The 19,923-nt window shown below is 46.6% G+C and overlaps 1 protein-coding gene across 7 annotated transcripts in view; it reads left to right on the forward strand.

Moving 5' to 3' along the window:
* Window positions 1–19,923, forward strand: part of TMEM150C (transmembrane protein 150C) — a 31,366-nt gene that overhangs the window by 2,157 nt on the left and 9,286 nt on the right. For 2 of the 7 annotated variants that reach the window (XM_061994136.1, XM_061994135.1), the window contains exons 2-8: window positions 3,073–3,204; window positions 8,908–8,992; window positions 9,982–10,035; window positions 10,145–10,177; window positions 10,276–10,343; window positions 17,735–17,862; window positions 19,480–19,657. In XM_061994136.1, the coding sequence (XP_061850120.1) occupies window positions 3,198–3,204; window positions 8,908–8,992; window positions 9,982–10,035; window positions 10,145–10,177; window positions 10,276–10,343; window positions 17,735–17,862; window positions 19,480–19,657 (553 nt within the window). In that variant the 5' untranslated portion in view covers window positions 3,073–3,197. Of the gene's footprint in view, window positions 1–3,072; window positions 3,205–7,097; window positions 7,142–8,907; window positions 8,993–9,981; window positions 10,036–10,144; window positions 10,178–10,275; window positions 10,344–17,734; window positions 17,863–19,479; window positions 19,658–19,923 lie in introns of those variants that run through there. The other 5 variants (XM_061994138.1, XM_061994139.1, XM_061994137.1 and 2 more) reach the window with 4 other exon arrangements.

Genomic DNA, 19,923 nt, shown 5'->3' on the forward strand with positions numbered 1-19,923 from the left:
TGTAGGTTACCTTGCATGGGGTTTAATGCAAATTTTTAATGCTGAAGTTGCCTCTGGATCATCATGCCCACTAGAGCAGCAATCTCTCTGTAACAGTGCTGTTTGTACAGTGAAGAAGTATTTGCCTTTGTCAGGCATGCAGATCTGGCTCTCCTGGGGAGGGTTGGTCCTGTGTCCTAGACAGGAGGGAAACCTGTTCTCCATCCTGCCTGCCACGTGTAAAAGTAGAGGCCTCCAGCACCCAGGATCTACTGACCTGTGCTCTTCTGTGGTACAGGCAGCACGTTTGGTAAGTCTGGTAGAAGGGAAGGCTGAAGTGCTCCCTGATGCCATTTAGGAAAGGTCCAGGCTGCCTCTCCTGCAGGGAGCAGTGGGAAAGGAGGAAAAGCCTGGGGAACTTGGCCTAGTCTGTTATAATGGTGAGGGATCCAGTCATTTGGAACTTCTGCATGCCCTGCTCCCCATGTGGAACTGCTGAGATTAGTAGTGGTGTCTGTCTGATCCAGAAAAGACAGCGGCCCGTCACTTTCAGCACCACAGGACTGCAGGAGTGGACTTTGCATGGCCAAGCTGCTGTAGATGGCCACAGCTTTTGTCAGAAAGAGAGCCTTGCCACTGTGGTCTTGGCTCAACTGAATGCTCTTAGAGTTGATTTAATGGGGTCTCTTGTGCTACAGGAAAGTCTGTCTCTGCAAAATTTCAAGAGGGCAGAAGATTTAAGCCCTCTGGTCCTAGCAGGAGTGCAGGCTTGGCCCCTGTTTAACAGGTGGAGGCTGTTCCCTGGTCCCCTCTGTCCATTGTGTTTTCAACAGGTTAGTGTGAAATGAAATGCTGTATGGCACTTTACTCCTGTAGCTCACCCAAGCACCTTGCAAGCAGCAATTTATGGTTAGAGCAGCCTGAAACACTGGTAAATAAGTGTAAGTAATTCCTACAGATAAGGAATGCTGTCAAGGCAATGATGAAGACCACAGAAATGCATACGTATGATTACTTACCTTGTACTTTTCTCAGGGCAAATGATTTTCACAGGTCTAAAGGAGCCAAAGGACTGACGTGGCAGTTTATACCCTTGAGAGTCTCTGTGCCAGAAGTCTACCTCACAGTAATGACAAAAGCCAAGTCATGGGTTCTGCACATACGTTCCCTGTAGCTCACATTCCAGCCATCATTTCATTGCTGCTTCTCTGGGGCCTTGGTGTTTAATATGAGGAAAAGAGGACCTCAGTTTGCTGTGTGAGTAGTGGAAAAGGCTTGTGTCCTCAGGCTGAAGAGGTTGGTGAGGGAAAACTGTCCAGAGAAAGTTTGGTGTGCTATGCTACACTCACTAAAAGCTTACAGGCCTTGAGTGTTTTCCGCATGGCTGACAAATGCAGGCTACATGGTAATTATGCTTCTGCTGCTGGTGCCCACTGATGTAACCCCAGGAAGTGCTGCTTTGCAGCACAGAGCTGCAAAGTGCTGCTAAGAAAGGAGCTTATGCTTCCAAACAGTGGATAAAAGAGGGGTAGAAAGGACAAGAGAGGTGAAAGATAAGGCCAATAGGTGGGAAATTCCCTGCTTACACTGTATGGCAAGCTTGGTAGCTTGAGGGTTTTGTGTTTGTTGGGAAAAAAAACCAAAACACTGTCAGGATAGCAAAGGGAGAAAAATGTAGAACTCTTCTAGCCTTCCAGGGCATGCCCTTCATCATTCATGAACTATAGGAGAAGGAGACAATATAACCGGGAATAACTGTTCTGCAAAATCTACTCTTCTGGGCTTAGTCTGTCTTTCTTTACCTTCAAAGCTGTCTGCAAGTCGACATGATGTACCTGTCTCTTCACCAGGTTTCACTGCCCTGTTGCATGTACTTTGCCACTCCAAACACATTGTTTTCCCAAAAACAGGACAAACTTTTCAAGCAGGCTTCCTACTGCCTTCTTTTGTAATGTGTGTCTTGACTTTGCTTGCTCATGTGCTTTGGAAATGCTTGAAGGCATTTGTATTTTGGAACTGAGGAGCAAATAAAACACCTCTGCAGACCTCTGCCAGTCTTTTCATACACTGTCATGATCACTGTACCTTACCCAAAGAGAAAAACTCATCCTGCTGTTGCTGTTTCAGGCAGTGGTGATTAGATGTGGGTTTTAAGATGGAGGATGATCACTGGACAATCTGTCTGCATGATGCCTTAGACTTTTTGGGCTTTGCCATGATGTCAGGCTGTATTCGTCTTTTACTCACAGAGTAAGGAGATGATTTCAGAGACATTTTTCTCACAGCATAGCTGAAGCATGGAAAGCTTTGCTGACTATTATTTTTTGAGGATATAAATAGCCCTCATCATTTTTCAGCAATTCTTCATTTTGAAGTTTGATGTGGACTTTGGGTTAAGACCCATTCTCACAAGCATCCCAGACAAAAGAGTTGGCTAATTGTGCTAGGGGAAAATGTGTCCTTGTGGTGATAGTGTGGGACTGTGGCCTAGATCTGTGTTGAGACTCTCTCCTAGAGACTTACCTTGCATCTCAGGAGATGTCTGGCTAAAGTGGCCCTAGTCCTGAGCATCTCTACTCGTGGAGAGGCAATGAGGCATCTGCTTTGGGATGTGGGCAGTCCAACACACTTGCACTGAAAGGACTTGCTGGGGGCTGGTTGCCACCTGGCTCACACAACTCATGAAGTCGATGAGGAACCAGGAGGGCTGAATCTTGCAGTAAGTGCTCCCAAGGAGAATGCAGTCCTTGGAGCAAACAAACACACAGCACACACAAAATGAAATGCTCAGCTCATTGCAAGTCTTGCTCTGAGCCCTGGTTGCTCTTGTCTGATTTCATTGCCTGCTGACCCATTTTTCTGAACTGGATATGTAGCTTCTGCCATACCAGCTTCTGCCCCTACCTCCTTTGCCTGTGTCAGGCTGGCAGCCACAACTGCCTAATCCCTGCTCACAGTACGAGTGGTACCTCATGGAAGTAATGCAGGCTGATGTTTGTGCACAGGTCAGAGCACAGTGCTGTCAAAGCCCACAAAACAGTCCTTTGGTCCTAAGGTGGCAAATTGTAGTCATTTTTTCTTTATCGCATCCAGGGGCCTTTTCCTGAAGCAGGAGGTGCTTCGTTTGTACACCAAATGCAAGAAACACAGACTCAACCCAGAAGAGTTTACAGTCAATGCCTCTGACTGCAACACAGCAGTTCAACACCAGTTCCTAAATGGCCTGTAAGTATTCATGGAGTGAAGGTTGTACAGCAGCAAGAAGTAGTATACCAAGGGCACTCTTTAAAGGATAGTAGGGTGCAGAGGGGTGACACTAGCCTCAAGGACACAGCAGTGCTGCAGGAGTATCTCTGGGTAGGACACACTGTTGATTCTGTAGTCTTCTTGCCAGGGCACTGAGGAAAGGCTGAATAGAAATATATATTCACAAAATTGATAACTAATTATTTTACACAGTCCCAGGAGACAGCTTCCTCGGGAAACCTGGGGGGACAGTATGGGCAAGTAGGTGTTGATACAGCCTTTTCTGCCTCTGTGTTTTGGTGACTAGAAGGTTTTATTCCTTTGGTGCACTTTGCCCATATCCGTTAGATTTGTGTTAGCCAGAGCATTTCATTAGCACACTGAATGTATTTACAGTGTATGAAATGAGACAAGAAATATGTATTGATGTTTCTGTGGGTGAAAGTGTTGCCTCTCAATGTTGTTGCAGAATTACTGAGGCATCTTCTGGTTTCCTCAAGCACAACTTAGAGATATCTTTACCTTTTCCAATTCCTTTCATATAAACAAATGACAATGGCCTTTCTGCACACCCTTGAGATGTCAGTGCATACCCTGAGCAAGCAGAGCATCGCACCTTGCTGATAGAAGGAATTGCTTCTTTTCCTGTTTACCCCACTGTTTTGTTACATATTTGCAAGTCTGTGGCATGCCTTATATCTCTCATTGTGCACTGGGAACCTTGAGACAAACCTGTAAATGCTCCACTTTATTATGTTAGCATTTATGACTTGTGTATGGCAGGTTATGTAATGTCCTGATTTGTATCCACTCAGGTATAGTGATTAGGGATCAAGTGACTGTGGTTATTTTTGCTTTTAAAAGCAACAGAGACCTGTAGTGGGCTCCCCTAAAAGACAAATTGTGTTCGTTCTTTGATGGTTGCTGACTGGCAGCAATTCTTTATGACTTGCCATATGTTTTGAATGGTGTCCTCCCAGTGCTCCTGACAGTTCTCTAAAATGACTCAGTGGTCTTGTGCTGTGTAATGCAGGAGCATTGCTCTGACTTTGTAATGGAGATTGTGTAAGGGCCCTTGAAATGCACCTACATGCCCTAGTCTTAAAGACATGTGACTGTGAATGTGGTAATTTTGTCCTTCCTTACAGTCATGTTCTCTGGCAAAAGCAACTTCAGGAGGAGCCTGTAACTTTGCTTGGCAGATGAAATTAGGATGCTCACATTAAATGAACCTTGAGGAAGCAGCAGTATATATTTGGTGAGCTGCCTGCTGTAATTGAAGTGTGTACGTTAGAGGAATGAGAGCTTAATTGGTTGAGGGGGTGTATCAGGGCAATGGTAATAAAAGCAGAGCAAACAACTGACCTTCTAAGCAAATTTAGGCATAAAAATGGGAATGGAGATAAGGGAGTAAGGCTTCATTGAAAGAATTCTCAAGTCACACCCTGTGGTAGTGCTAATGTGAAACCCTTTGCTGATCTGCACCCAGACCCATGATAGCTGGCAGCAGGAGTGCACCTCAGTAGGGTTTTTTGCAATGCTGGTGTGAGACCGTGAGTCAAGAGGGACTGGAAAACCCCAGTGTGTGCTTTTGGGAAGGTGGACTGACTCCAGACAGGGTAAGCTGCAAAGCTGAAAACTTTTTTTTTTTTTAATTAGCTGTGAGAGCTTTCTGTTGCTGAAGGCCCTTTCCGGGCAAGCATTAAAATGCAAGACAAATGAGTGTGTGCAATTACCAACTGCCTCCTGGACACAGTGTGTTTATCTGGGAAAATGTGGGCAGTTGAAGGTGGCTGTTGTGACCAGATGGAGTTGACTGCTCAAATTTGTCATCACTGGTCACGGTAGCAATACAGAACAGAGCTGTGAAGAGGAGAGTTGGCTGTATGTCATCCCTGTGGAGCAACTAACTATCAAAGAAATTGTTTCTACATTTCCCATGGAGGATTTAAGTTACTTTTCCTGTTGCTCTCATCATTTCGATTTGGCTAAACTGCTGTGGTGCTCCATGGGAGGCTGTCATTTGGGTTCCTCATTCTCTTGTTCCTCCCTGCTGTTAGAGGTGCTGGCCTTAGTGTGCACAGAGGTCTCCTGGCTTGAAGACACAAACATCAGGGCTCTCCCTGAAAAAACAAAACAAAACAAACAGAGAGCAACTTCTGAGAATATCTGCTGAATACTTGCAAAGCTAGGCAAGTGTGTCACAGGTTTGGGATTTTGCTTTTGGAAGGAAGTGTGGTTACGTGTAATTTTGTTCCTGGCACTTTAATAATACAGCAGGGAGTAAATGAGAAACGTGTAGGAAAAGCAGTTTAAACTGCTTTTAAACTATTCTTTGTCCACATGGGAGTGTTGGAACATCTTAAAGTATTTGTGGAATCTGCGAATGGACAGCATAAAAAGGTGCTGTCATTTGGGGACATGAGGAAAAGGACCTTTCTTTCCTGCTTTTGGTATTTTATCCATCAGATGCAGGTGGCTTGCTCCTTGTGTGTGGTCTGGAGGTAGCCAGCAGTGCTGCTGGTACAGCCATTGCCTCACTGCTCTCCTTCCAAGAGTGTGCCGGAGAGTACTTGCTCATGCAGTCATACACCCCTACCCTGTTGTGGAGCCTGTCAAAGGAGAGTGCATAGCAGCAACATTCTTTCCTGGTCAATCAGTTCTTCCTGCCTGCAGTGAGGGGCAAGCTTGCACAGAGCTCGGCACCCCATGAGTCTGGCTGGGGTGTTTATTTTCCAAAATGTCCAGCCCAGGATGCACTGAGCTCAGGTCCCATGCAGGTCCCACTGACCTGGTCCCATGCAGGTCCTTGTCATACTCTATGGGAGTGCTGTTGTTCCTCCTCCATGCCAGCCCAGCTGACTGTGATGATGAGAGGTGTGGGAGGGCTCTGTTCTCTGGGTGTTTCTTTTTAACCAGCTGAAACGCACACGTTTCTCTGAACTATGGATCTGGCTTCCTGTCGGGATGCAGACACTGTGTGGCACAGTGAATGTTTAAACACAAGGCTGTTTTCCAAGGTAGTGAATCTGTAGCTGTGTCAATGCTGACTTCAAAGATGTTGGACACCAGTCCTGCCACCAGGTCTATTGCAGACCTCAGCACAGAGTAATAGTTATCTGGACAGCATTTTTGCATTTCCCCATCTCATCCTGGCATGGAATCCCTGTGTCCCTTTTCCCTGCCTCCATGCTCTGCAACCTCCCTCTGCACAACAGGCAATGCCAAAATAGCTTTTAAAGGCTTCTATTTCTTGGCTGGGAGGCATGCTGGGAGGCAGAAGAGTTGTGGCAACCCTTAATGAAGACGAGTGTTACGGCTAGTATGTGCTGTATTGTGTAAATGAAGTTTTTTGTACCTTTCCAAAGGAGAAGGGTAGATAATAAGATCTTGCCATCCTCAACCTGAAATAATTGCTGTTACCTAGTCCAGCCACCCGCAGAGAAAAGAGGAGAGTCGAGCTGTGAGCAGTAATTACCTTGCAAAGGAAACATGGGCTGTAACAGGAGGTGACATTACCTACCTGCTGCTGTTCAGCCAAGACGGGAGCAGGAAATTCAGATACAGCTATGGCTTCCTTGCACAGAGCACCAGCACTTGGGCACCGTACTGCGAGGTCTGGCTGGGATGTGGCCCTGCTGCAGATGAGGCAGCTGCCACCTGGAAATGGTCCTTGACATTGCCATACAGGTCTGCTGGTATGAGAGTGATGGTCAACACCGGCTAAGGGATGCTGCTGCACACTGATAGGCTGCAAGAGGAAAAGGCAGTGACAAAATAGTCACAACTGCTACAGCAGGGGCTGTGTGGGAAATGGAGCTGTGAAATGGTTTGTGTCTTCTGTGCAGGAGAAGAGGAATAGAGATGAGATGAGATGAGATGAGATGAGATGAGGAAATCTAGTCCACCCTCATTGGTAATTTCTTCTGATTTGTTACACCATGCTGAAGGTTTGTGTGTGCACTGGAGCTGCCTTTGTAATAGATGTACTTAATGCTTTTGCTGTTTCATGCTTCCTGTCTGCAGTTCTCTCTGCTCCCTCAGGTCAGAAAAAAAGCCCGTATCTGATTGCTTTTCTGACTTTTTTGCAGTTCAGCAGCACCAAATTGTGGCCTTGTGGTTATGTGCAGGTGTGGTGTGGCTCAGGGTACTGCAAGGGTTGTTTTGTACCCCTGACAGGTGATGTGGAGGACAGACAGGACAGCTGACCTGTGTGGGCAAGCATGAGGCTGTCATTCATTTGTAGAGTCTGGAGAGCCTCACCTCACTCCTTCAGCCTCTGCTGCAGGGTGGCAGTGGGTGGCTGGGGCCTCCAGCAGTGTCCAGCTGATGTTGCTTTTTCATCCCAGGGCCATCTTGTGAGAGTGGTGAACTGGGGGCTGGCTGGCACAACACTGAGTCTTCTGTGGGTCCTCACAGCTGGCACAGAACACAGCACCAGCCTGGAGAGCCCATGGTTCGTGCTCTGTAAATGTAGGAAGGCCAGGGAAGCTGAGAGGAGGGGAATGACAACGTGGGCACTTTCTTCTCTGGAGGAGAGAATCATTGCTTTAGGGACCTCGGTGAGGTAACTTGAGCTGCAAATACAAGCAGGCTCTAGTGAAAGGCCACCATTTCCAAGCTACTCTGGCACCTTAGTGCCCTGCTGTCCTGTGGGGACCTTGGTGACCCCAGGAAAGGCAGAGTGCAAGGGCAGAGGTCCTGCTGCCCTGGTGAAAGTAAAGCAGATGGTGAAGTTGTGAGCCTTGTGTTGTTCATTCTTTGTGTCGCTTGGTTGTGTAGGTACCTGGAGGAACAGGTTGTACAGGTGCCATGGAGGAGGACAGAACATGAGGAGATATTTGATCCAACAGGGAGACATAGGACTCTCTGACATAGTGGTGTTTCTGAATTGCATGTGTTACAGGAACAGCCCTGGCATCTCAGGTGCTCATCCAGCGTGATCTTGCCTAGAGGACAAATTCTGCCTCAGGAGGTGGTGTACCTCCTTAGAGATGCATCTTACATAAGGGCATCCTTACACCCCATGCAGGGTTTCACAGTGCTGACATCTGGAGAGCTACTCCCATTTGTAACTACTCATCCTGACAGTGCTCTGCATGCTAGCACTGGAGCTGGGCTCTGCTCTGGGTGCTGCTGAACGCTGGTTAGATGATTGCTGCAGATGGGAGGGAAGGGATGGGAGCTGTGTGTTTTGTAGAGATGAGAAGACAGCATGTGTATCTATCTCTCTTCATGCTGCAGGCTTTGCTGAGGCAGTGTGTGTGGAATTGGTAATGATCCCGGGAAGCAGACTGCCCTGCCTTGTGCCTATGGGAAGTTGCAGGGAATTAGGACTGCAGGCCTTGCGATGCAAAATGCTTAAGAAAAATACTTTGAAAACCACTCAGATTCTGTAGGTGTGTTTGAAAAGTCTCCCCCTTCATAACTCCTGGCTCTTTGTGCCTTAGCTTTTATGCACAGTGCAGATAATGCTGCCTGTGTGCGGGAGCTTAACCCCTTACGCCAGTAATGAGAGTATGAAAGGTTTGCAGCACCTGCTGACTGACAGTTAGGAGCTTGATCTTGGGATGCTTCAGCACCTGCTATGTGGATATTTTTCCTGCTTTCAAAGGAGGAGGATGGTGTGGGTGGATACCTCCACCTTCTTTCCTTTGTTTTTACTTTGTTCTTTGTTTCTAGCAGGTATGGATGGGAAGAAATGCAGTGTGTGGATGTTTTTACCTCTTGTGTTTACTCTGTTTACATCAGCTGGACTATGGATAGTGTAAGTTATTTCCTGCTGGTTATTTGGCAGATCAAATTAGGCTGGGGCAGTCAGAAGTACTGCCATGGTGTGGGCTGTGTCAGTATGGAAGGTCTTTTGGGGCTGCTCTGTCCTTCCTTGAGTTACTGTGGGTGTGGGAAGACACATGATAGGGACAGGGGTCAGTCCATGCCAGCTCATAGCTTGGAGGATCATATTTTTATCCTTGAGCTTCTGTGCTTCCCCAGATCAAGTTTCTGACCTTGTCTTCTTCCTAACATGTTACTGGGAGCTGCATGACTCTTCAGAGTGACAAAAATACCTTTTCATTGTGTTTTCTTTGAGTGACTCAGCAGAGCTCTTGGAGAAGCACTTACGCCCTGCTTTGGGGTGCAAGCTCAAAATCCATGGGATCCAGTACTGCAGTGACAACTTGCCAGCAGTTTAATGCTGACGGTTCGGTTTCTTAACAAAGTGCACGAGACATACGTTCCCCCAAGCTAGGCTTCCCAAGCGCACAGGCAGACCACTGCAGCATAAATTTGGGAATGATAAATGCATGATCAGCAGCTATGCTTAGCATGAGAAGCAGTTACATTGTAGGATATGACTTTGGTTGTGGTCTGTATATGTTGTTTTTCAGCAGCAGGAGCAGCTTAAGCCATTTGTCTGACCCCTGTTGCTGTTCTTTTTGTGCCATGTCCTCTGTTTGTATTAAAACAGCTTTTGCAGAGGGGAGACCATAGTAAATCAGATGAATCAAATTATTGAGATTAAAAATGAAAACATTCCCCTGATTGGTTATTTCTAAGGCAGCTCAGTTCAGTGACCCTGTTTGTCCATCTGACCACTTAAAATAGATGCAGCACAAAGGCAGGCACATAGCCCAGCGCTCTTTGAGACAATTGAGATTTTTGGGATGATATTTTTAATTGAAGCCAGGATAAAGTTTTACACTGTTTTCATATTTTTCTTCTTTCCTTTTTTTTTTTTTTCTAAATTTTTGGCAGGTACTTTATAGCAGTGGAGGAGAACAAAATTCTCCCACTCAGTGTACCAGATAGGTAAGTTGGTTGTGGGCTTTACATTCAATCCCTTGTTTCATTAAAACAGTGAAGGCTAAATGGGAAAGAAAATCTTGAATCTTTGTTCCTATGCATTTATGTCTCTTAGGAAACCTGGTTCCAAAAGACCACCTTATATAAGGTGAGTGATTTTCTTCCAATTACTGTTCTGATTAATGGTTGTTATCTATGTGCCTTTGCCATCCTAGAGTTACAATGATTCATTTTGTATTTTCCAAGTATTGCAGGTGACACACCTCCTGCAAGCTGTGTATTTAGCCAAGTCATGAACATGGCAGCGTTTCTAGGTAGGAACCTTAAGGGGAGTGTTTTTTTCTCTCGTAATTTTTTACAAGAATTCAGTGAAACAAAAATGAATATCCCATACATGTTGTTCTTGAATCTAACAATGTGAAATCATTTAAACTGTTATTACTACTGATTAAGACAGTGTTATTTTGTCTTTATTTGTAGAAAGACAGAATGAAGCTGTTGGTTTCTGATTTATTCTCATGTTTTTAATTATCTCATCTGAGCCTTGAATTGGTGTGATTGTTTTTTATGGTATGGTGGGTTTTTGTTATATGCTGTGAATGCGAGAAAATGGCATGGGAATATTAGCAAATGCAGCAACTGATTATGCAAAATATTATCTGCGCTGAAGTCCCCCCTACCCTACTCCTTCCTAAATTCCATTACTGAATCTGTGGAAGTTTACCGGCATTTTCCAGCAGTGGAAGTACGAGGGAAATACTACAATGAGAAGAAATATCTGTAAAGTACTTGGAAAAAAGATCTCTCTGTTTGGTTCTTAAAACTGCATGTTACCTTCACCTGTAGATGTTTTGAACAAATTATCATGAACTTAAATGGCAAATAATTCATTATTTTAGCTTTGTTTGGAAGTGTGGGATCCACCCCTACTGCCTGTGATAGGCATGATCTTTCTTTTCTGAAACCCAGAAAATTCAGTTGAGTTGAACTTTGAAATTAATTCAGATCAGTACAAGTAAGATACCTTAACAGTCTTAAACGAACAATGAAAATGAAGCTTGGGATGTAAAACCTGATAAAATGTCAACTTCCTTATTTTCAGGTATACTTCAGGGTGGAATTTAGGCATCCTTACGAAGCCGTGTATGGCAGCTTTGTTTCAAGTTTAGGTCTTGATTAGTAGAAATAGTTCTGGCTCCAGTTTATGCTAAGGCAGAGTCTTATATACATTTTTTATATGCCAGATATGCAGAGCAATGGGATTATGACGATGTGATTTAAACTTCTGACCCAGAAACCACTTAAAAAATGTGCATAGTATGCTACATCTATTTTAATGTCAGTGCTTGACAGTGGTGAATACATGCCTGCCCTTTCAGCTGCTTCTAAGTAAGGCAATATTTCTGCAGACCACTGTGTTCAATCAGCCTCTAGGTCCCAGTGAGTCCAGATAGGTGTGAAGGCAGGAGTTGTGTGAGTGTGAGAGGATCAATTGGTGTAACCCACACCCTGGGGTGCATCAAAACCAGCAGATCCAGATAATCAACAGAAGTGATTGTCCCGCTGTACACAGTGTTGGTGTGGCCTCACCTTGAATACTGTGTGCAGTTCTGGGGCCCGTAATTTAAGAAGGATGTGAAGGTGCTTGAATGCATCCAGAGGACAGCAACAAAGCTGCTGGAGGAGTTGGGAGATATGTCCAGTGAAGAGAGGCTGAGGACTTTGAGTTTGTCTAGTTTGGAGAACAGGTGGCAGAGGGATGACCTCATTGCTCTGTACAGCTTCCTGAGGAGGGGAGGAGGGGGAGGAGAATCTCTGCTGATCTCTTCTCCATGGGATCTAGTGATAGGATGTGTTGTAATTTTTCAAAGCTGCATCAGAAGAGGTTTAGGCTGGACATTAGAAAGCTTTTATTTTTTTTTTTTTACCAAGAGGGTGGTCAAACACTGGGACAGGTTTCCTAGAGATATGGTCAATGCCCCTTGCCTCTTGGTGTTTAAAAGGCATTTGGTCAATGCTCTTATTAATATGCTTTTACTTTTGGTCAGGCGTTTTGACTGGATGATCATTGCAGGTCCTTTGCGATGAAATATTCTATTGTATTCTCTCTCTGCTTTGTGGATAAAGCTAGGCTTTCTTCTGCTGTATTGAATGCTTCTGAGAGCTGCTTTTAGCTTATACCTTTCATCACCTTAGTTGTGTCAAACCCCTTGCTATGGGAGAGGAAAACTACAGAAACCTGCTAGAAACTGAATATTCAAAATTACATTGTTTTTCACATAATGCTAGCAGGTGGCCTTTTAATTCCGTTTTATGATTCCCATTGGTGGGATCTTGTCCTTGTGGTTTAGGCCCAGCCATACACAAAGAACCTTGCAGAAGATCACACTCTCACTCCTCTCTGCCCCACCTGCCATGGTCAGATTGAGAGGAGAAAAGGTACCAAGGGCCTCATGGAAATCCCCAAGGACAGGGAGGACTCGATCACCAATTATTGTCCCAGGAAAAACAGACAAGACTTGGGTAAGAAAACAAAATGTCATTTAATCTGCCACCAACAAAAAGCAGCAAAAACATAAAACAAAACGGAGCAGGATGGTGAGAAATACGAGCCCTTTAACTCCTTCTCCCCCTCCCTTCCCTCTTCCTAGGATCAACTTCCTGCTCCCAATATCTCTACCTCCACCCCAGTCAGCAGTGCATGGGGACAGGGGATGGGGGATGTGGTCAGTCCCTCACAGATCATCTCTGCCTCCTCAGAGGAGGAATTTACTGACAATACGAAATGGAGGGAGTAGCTGACACACCAGAAGGCTGTGCTGCCATTCAACAAGACCTGGACAGGCTGGAGAGTTGGATGGAGGGAAATGTAATGAAATTCAACAAGGGCAAGTGTAGAGTCTTGCATCCGGGAAAGAATAACCCCATGTACCAGTACAGGCTGGGGAATGAACTCTTAGAGAGTAGGGTAGGGGAAAGGGACTTGAGAGTGCTGGTGGACAGCAGGATGATCATGAGCCAGCAATGTGCCCTAATAGCCAAGAATGCCAATGGCATCCTGGGGTGTGGGCAGTAGGTCTCCTTGCTCTCTAGTCTGCCCTCTTGAGACCACATCTTGAATATTGTGTCCTGTTCTGGGCCCCTCAGTTCAAGAAGGACAGGGAGCTGCTGGAAAGAGTTCAGCTCAGGGCCACCAAGGTGATGAAGGGAGTGGAGCATCTCCCTTAAGGTGAAAGGCTGAGGGAGCTGGGGCTCTTTAGCTTGGAGGAGACTGAGGGGTGATCTCATTAATGTTTACAAATATGTCAAGGGTGGGTGTCAGGAGGATGGAGTCAGGCTCTTCTCAGTGATGTCCAATGATAAGATAAGGGGCAATGGGTATAAGGTGGAACATAAGAGGTTCCAAAGAAACACAAGGAAGAATTTCTTCCCTGGGAGGGTGATGGAGCACTGGAACAGGCTGCCCAGATGGGTTGCTGAATCTCCTCTGCAGACATTCAAAACCCACCTGGATGATTTCCTGGGTGACCTACTCTAGAAGGCCCTGCTCTAGCAGGGGAGTTGGACTAGATAATCTTTTGAGGTCCCTTCCAACCCTTCAGATTCTGTGATACTATAATCTGTGACTGCTCACATTCTTCCCCTGCTCTACCTTGGGGTCTCTCCCACAGGATACAGTCCCTAACGAACCTCTGCAGCATGAGTCCTTCCCCAGGGCTGCAGCTCCTCACAAATTCCTCCAATACAGGTCTCCTCCGCGGCAGCACAACTCCAGGCACATTCTGGTCCAATGCTGCCACTCCACAGTGTCATGGCCCCTCTGGGCACAGCCTCTCTGGGCACAGCCACACCCTCTGCTGTGAGGTCCTCCACAAGCTGCTGGCAGAGCTCAGCTCCACCATTGTTCTCTGTGGGTTGCAGAGGGACACATGCCATCTCACCATGAGATGAAGGAGGGTCTCTACTCTGGCACACCATTTCCACTCTTCCTTCACCAATCTGCATAGTCACTTCTGCCTCATCCTACTCCTTCCACCTCCTTCCTCTGCTGCAGATTTCCTCTTCTTAAATAGTGATGGTGGAGGCACCCAATGGGCTTGGCCTTAACCAAGGGTGGGTCCAATTTAGAGCCAGAGGCAGTTTTGAGAACTCCTTACATGGGTGACCACTACAGCCCTCAAGAACAAAAGGCAAAAAGGGAGTAGGATGATGAGAAAATCACAACCAGCACTTTAAGATCTCTCTTCCCCATCCCTCCTTTCTTCCCATGCCCAGTTCACTGCTCCCGATATCTCTTCCTCCTCCTCCCTCAACAACTTGGGGGGGCAGGGAATGGGGGATGTGGTCAGTCTCTAACAGATGGGCTCAGCCGCTTCTGTCTTCTCAGAAGAGGACTACTCCTGGCATTCTTCCTCTGCTCCAACATGGGGTTCCTCACGTGGGGGACAGTCCTTAGTGAATATCTCTGGTGTGGATTCTTCCTTACAGTTGCAGCTTCTGCAGATACAGGGTCCCTCCCACGAGACACGACCTCATCTGGGCATAATTTTAATGAGCTGCTTTGGCATGGGTTCTTCCCCATAGTTACAACTTCTGTGAATATGGAGTCCCTTATATGGGACATGACCTCCTCTGGCCATAGTCCCTGCTGCTGGCACAGGGTCTTTAATGAAGAGAATCACTGCCGCTGTGTGGGGTCTTTAACAAAATGCAAACAAATCTCAGGTTCACCAGTCCTCGCCACAGGGGAGTCTCTGCTCTAGCACACCTCCTCCTCTCTTCCCTCACTGACCTTGGAGTATGCATGGTTGCTTCTCTCTCTCTTCCAGCTCCTTGCACCAACACCAGCCAGAAAAGAGGGGACAGAAGAAAGAAGAAACAGGAAAAAGCCTCCTCTTTGGCTTCATCTTAAAAAGTGATCATGGAGGCATCTAACTGGCTCAGCCCCAGAAATGGTTCTATCTCAGAGCTGGGGAGAGTTTTGAGCAACTTCTTACAGCCCCTTCCCCCTTACCAGGAATGGCTGTCATGTCAAACTATGACACCTGTTCAAGTAAATTGCTTCTTAGTGGTCTGGTTTGATATTCCATCTGAAGGCCAACCAGTTGCCTGGCTTTCTGTGTTATTTCATGCAGTATTTGCTAGGGCTGTCATGGTTTAGCAAGGAGCAGCTTCTGCTTGGTAACTGGGGGAGCAGGTTGCAGTGAAGACCCAGTAAAGAGTTTTTAGACTCTCTCCCAGCTCCTGGATTCAGACCCACCTCCGGCCCGGCTGGGCCAATCTGGCATCTCTGTGATCACTATTTAGGGACGGGAATTTGAAGTGCTGGCAGGAGGTGTAAGAGTGATACAAGATTGAGGCAACCATGTGGACCCCACAGTCAGAAGGAAGGAGGAGCAGTAGACCAGAGATCCCTCTGCAAGCCATGGCGAGAACGCAGGCTGTACCCCTGCAACCCATGCAGGGCTATGGCAGGACTGAGAGCCACCAGCAGCTCCATGTGAGTGCAACCAGACAGGTGAGGGACTGTGTGGGGAGGTGGCCATGGCCCAGGCCGTGCTGGAAAGCCTGCGTGCCGCAGAGCAGCCCCACACGAGAGGCAGAGAGGAGCTGCAGGCTTTGGAATAAATGCATGTGCCCGTGCAGGGCTGCCATGTGTGCAAGGTCGCTCATGGACTTGCAGGGAGGACTGGTGTGGAGCCCACCTGTCCTGAGGAGGGACAAATGGCAGAAGCTATTGGGAATAGACTGATTGAAACCCCCTGAGCCGTTCAGGTGGGAGGAGATAAAAACCCTGGGATCAGGGCTCTGACCCCAGGAAGAGGGGAGGAGTGGGGAGAAGATGGCTGTAAAAGGGCTGGTTGGACTCTTCATTGTTGTACCACTATGTGTTGTTTTATTTTGGTTATGTTTGGGGTTTTACGGTTATGTTTTAGTTGATGTTGCATTAAATTATTTTCTGTTTTCTTCCCCAAGCTAAGTTGCATTAAATTATTTTCTGTTTTCTTCCCCAAGCTAAGTAGCCTGCTCTGTTTTGTCCTGAACTGCAATTAAGCTCTCCCTGCCCTTAAGCTCTCCCTGCCCTTTGGCAATTCTCAGCCTCTTAGGTACTTGAGGCTAATCGTGGTCTTTTGTTCCCTGATGGGCCTAAACCAGGTCAGGCTTGGACTAATTGTAAGCTCGGAAGGACTGCTTTTCCAGTCTTCATGGAAAATTAGTGCAATATTTTGGCTGATGTTCACAGCACCAGCAACTTATTCCAGAGGAGGAGAAGAGGCAGTGGGCATTATGGTAGAACCTGCAGAAATACATACATGTCATTCTTATATTTTCCAATACAGTTGGGGTTTGATGTACCTCCTCCAAGAGAGCTCAGTGGTTGTGAGCAGAGTAAAACTTGTTGCAAGCCTGTTAGCATGACATTAATGTATGGTGTGTGTGTGATATGTTGGGAGGTTCACAGGCAAATAGGAAAGTGTTTCCCCACAAAAATTTGCAACCCAGCTGCCATACAAAACATGCTAAGAAAAGGAAGTGCAGGGGCTCAGCATAACTATTACTAAATGTTGTGGTTTAGGCCTATCTAGGAACAAAGTACCATGATCAGCCATAAGTTACAAGGGCCTTTGGAACCCCCTAAGGACAAGGAGGACTCAATTGCTGCTTATGGTCCTGGGTAAAACACACAGGACTACTCAACCTGGGGTAACAAAACAGAAATTAATGTCACCAACTGAAGACATAACAAACAGAAAACAACACAGAGTGGTACATGAGAAAAGCACAACCAGCCCTTTAAAACTACCTTCCCCCCACCCCTCTCCTCTTCCCAGACTCAAAGCCCTGAGCCCAGTGTCTTTTACTTCCTTCCTCCCTGAACCTCCAGCGCGCCTGAATGGCTCAGGGGGGCAGGGAATGGGGGTTTCAGTCAGTCCTTTCCTGATGGCTCCTGCTGCTTGTCCCTCCTCAAGGCAGATACACTCCTCACTGGTCCTCCCTGCTCCAACACAGGGTCTCTCAACAGGCCAGGCAGCCCTGCATGGGCTGCTCCCACGTGTGTTCATCCCGAGTGCTGCAGCTCCTCTCCAGCACAGCCTGCGCCATTACCGCCTCCTCACTCAATCTCCTGCCCGTCCAGGCACACTCACCTGGCGCTGCTGGTGGCTCTCAGTCTTGCCATTGCCCTCCATGGATTGCAGGGGCACAGCCTGCATTCTCACCATGGGTTGCAGAGGAGTCTCTGGTCTGGCACTCCTCCTTCCTTCCTCCTCCTCTGACTGCAGGGTCTGCATGGTCACTTCCATCTTGTACCACTCCTCCACCTCCTCTTCCAGTGCAGATTTCCCTTCTTAAATAGTGATGGCAGAGGTGCCAGACTGGTCTGGCCAGGCTGGAGGTAGGTCCATCTCAGAGCCAGGGGATGTTTTGGGAACTGTTTATAGGGGCAGCACTGCAGCCCCTTCCGCCTGTTACCAAGCAGAAAGTGGCTCTACACAAACCCATGACACAAGAGAAGTGCTTCCTATGCTTAGTTTTGTCCCTGACTAAGTGGGAGGGAGCCATGCAGAAGCACTAAGCTAGGCAACCTGAAGTGAGCCCTACCCTCTGGGTGGAAAGAACATGAAAGGCTTCAACCCCTGTGCCAGATGGTTACTGTAGCATGTTCTAGCTAATGATGCACCTTGCATTTTGTTTTCCTTCTCAGCACTGGTCATGGCTGTCCTGCGCTTCATCCAGCTGAAGCCGAAGGTGCTAAACCCATGGCTGAACGTCAGCGGCCTGGTGGCATTATGCTTGGTGTCTTTTGGGATGACCCTGCTTGGCAACTTTCAGGTACTGTACTCCAGGCTTGGGCTGCTGGGTCTGTCCTACTTTTCTAGCAGACCTGTTTAGGTCTTTGAATTACCTGTGATGTGAGTTCAGGAGATAATGTGTCTGGCTGTGCCCCAGCCATTCTTGTATGTGCTCTGCCATCTCTGCTGCTTGTGTGGCACCACTGACCTGCTAAAATGAAGGAAAACAGTCATTTTTCACATATTCCCAGCAGGATTTACACCTGACTTGCCTTGAGCCACAGCAGGGAACTTACTGAATTTCTGGAGCCTTGAGGTTGGCACTGGTCTTCCTAACTCCACAGCACAAGCCAAAAACTTAGTCTTGTTTTTTTCACAAGATCTTCCCAGCTTGGAGGTTTGAAGCTTTTGCAACAGCCTTGTCTAAGTATTTCTAGTAGAAAGCAGGCACTAGAAAGAAGTTTCAACGTCTCCTTCCTTTTTTCACTCCTTAGAACAAATAATTATTTAAAAAGGGATATTTTCAGTCATGCCTGATTATCAATTCTGAACTAATTATTCCATTCTTGTTAGTTGACCGTTGCTTATGGTCTATGAACCATGAAAGCATAGGGTAATGAGACTTAAGTTCTCACTTTTCCCCACCTGACTGCTAAGCTGAATATGGCATTAAATCATATTTCTGAAAAATTACAGATTGGGTGTGTTAAAGAGACATTATGACTCCAAGTCCTTTGCAGTGCAGGTTACTTCAGGAAAGGCATCTCAATCCCATTTTTGCCTGTACTGTGATTTGCACTTACCCTTGAAAAAAAAATAGGGAAGAGACAGGAGAGATGAGTGGAGGTACAGTAACTAGCCTATTATCTGGTAGCTTGTGTCTGATGGGAATTTGTTAAATCCTTGAACAGGAATCAAGGCTGCAGGGAGGAATTACAGACTCATGTTTGTTTTTTCCTCAACCTCAGAGTCAGAGAGAAAAGGGAAATTGTTTTGCTTAAGTCTTGTTCATACTGGGCTTTCTGAATGGATTTGCAATCTCAAGGAGTCTCTGCAGATTCTTGCTCATTGAACTTGGCTGTTCTTTTGCCTTGTAATATTGCACAGTCACTGTGTCCTTTGAAGAGATCCCAAAGAGCAGAGAAGCACTTGCAATCCGCAGAGGCTAGGTTTATATTGCCTCAGACCCCAGTGGTTGAGGATAAGCAGCAGAGGGAACAGGCAGTCAAGTTTTTTGGTGGGAGAAACTTGACAAACCAGGAGTATGTGTCTGTGTTTTGGCTAGTGCTTGAGCTCAACAGATGTTTCAGGGCTCTGGCTAAGCTCTGCCCCAAGCAGCACTATTCCACACAGCTGGCACCAAAGACAGCAGTTTGCTTCCAATTTAGGGAGCTGTACAAGATCCTGGCAGTTTGTCCTTGCCTGCTCTGCCCATAACATCCATCCAGGGAAGGATTTATTTTTGATTTCTGCATTGGTGAGTCTTGTCAGGGGGCTGTGGGGGCGGTCAACTCATCCTTTAACTTCTGCCAGAAGAAATGATACAGCATCTCACACCTCAGTGATTTCTGCTCTCCTCTATCCCACTCCAGCAGCAGTCCAAGTTGTCCAACAGATAATTCCTGTTGCATCCAAACAATCACCATTTTGTTCCTAGCTTTCCAACAATGAGGAGATCCACAACGTGGGCACATCGTTGACCTTTGGCTTTGGGACTTTAGCATGCTGGATCCAGTCTGCCCTCACCCTCAAGATCAACCTGAAGAATGAGGGACGGAAAGTTGGGATTCCACGAGTTGCCCTGTCCGTGAGCATCACTCTCTGTGTGGTGCTCTGTATCCTTTTGTCCCACTCCATGGCAGCTGGCTATCATACGTGTCTGACACTCTCTGCAGCAGGGAACGGTGGCTCTTCTCACATCTATCCTAGAATATGAATGCATTTAGAAATGCTACTCAGCTTGTCTTCAAGGCATGAGCCTATGATTGGCTCATTTTGCTACTTGTGTTTTACCAGAATACACTGCTTCACAGATGGGCTCACTTTCTTCATAAGTGTTTCTAAAACTTCTTAGTAATATCCAAAGTGATTACAATATTGG

This window comes from Colius striatus, chromosome 3 (genome assembly GCF_028858725.1).
Source record: "Colius striatus isolate bColStr4 chromosome 3, bColStr4.1.hap1, whole genome shotgun sequence".
NCBI lineage: Eukaryota > Metazoa > Chordata > Aves > Coliiformes > Coliidae > Colius > Colius striatus.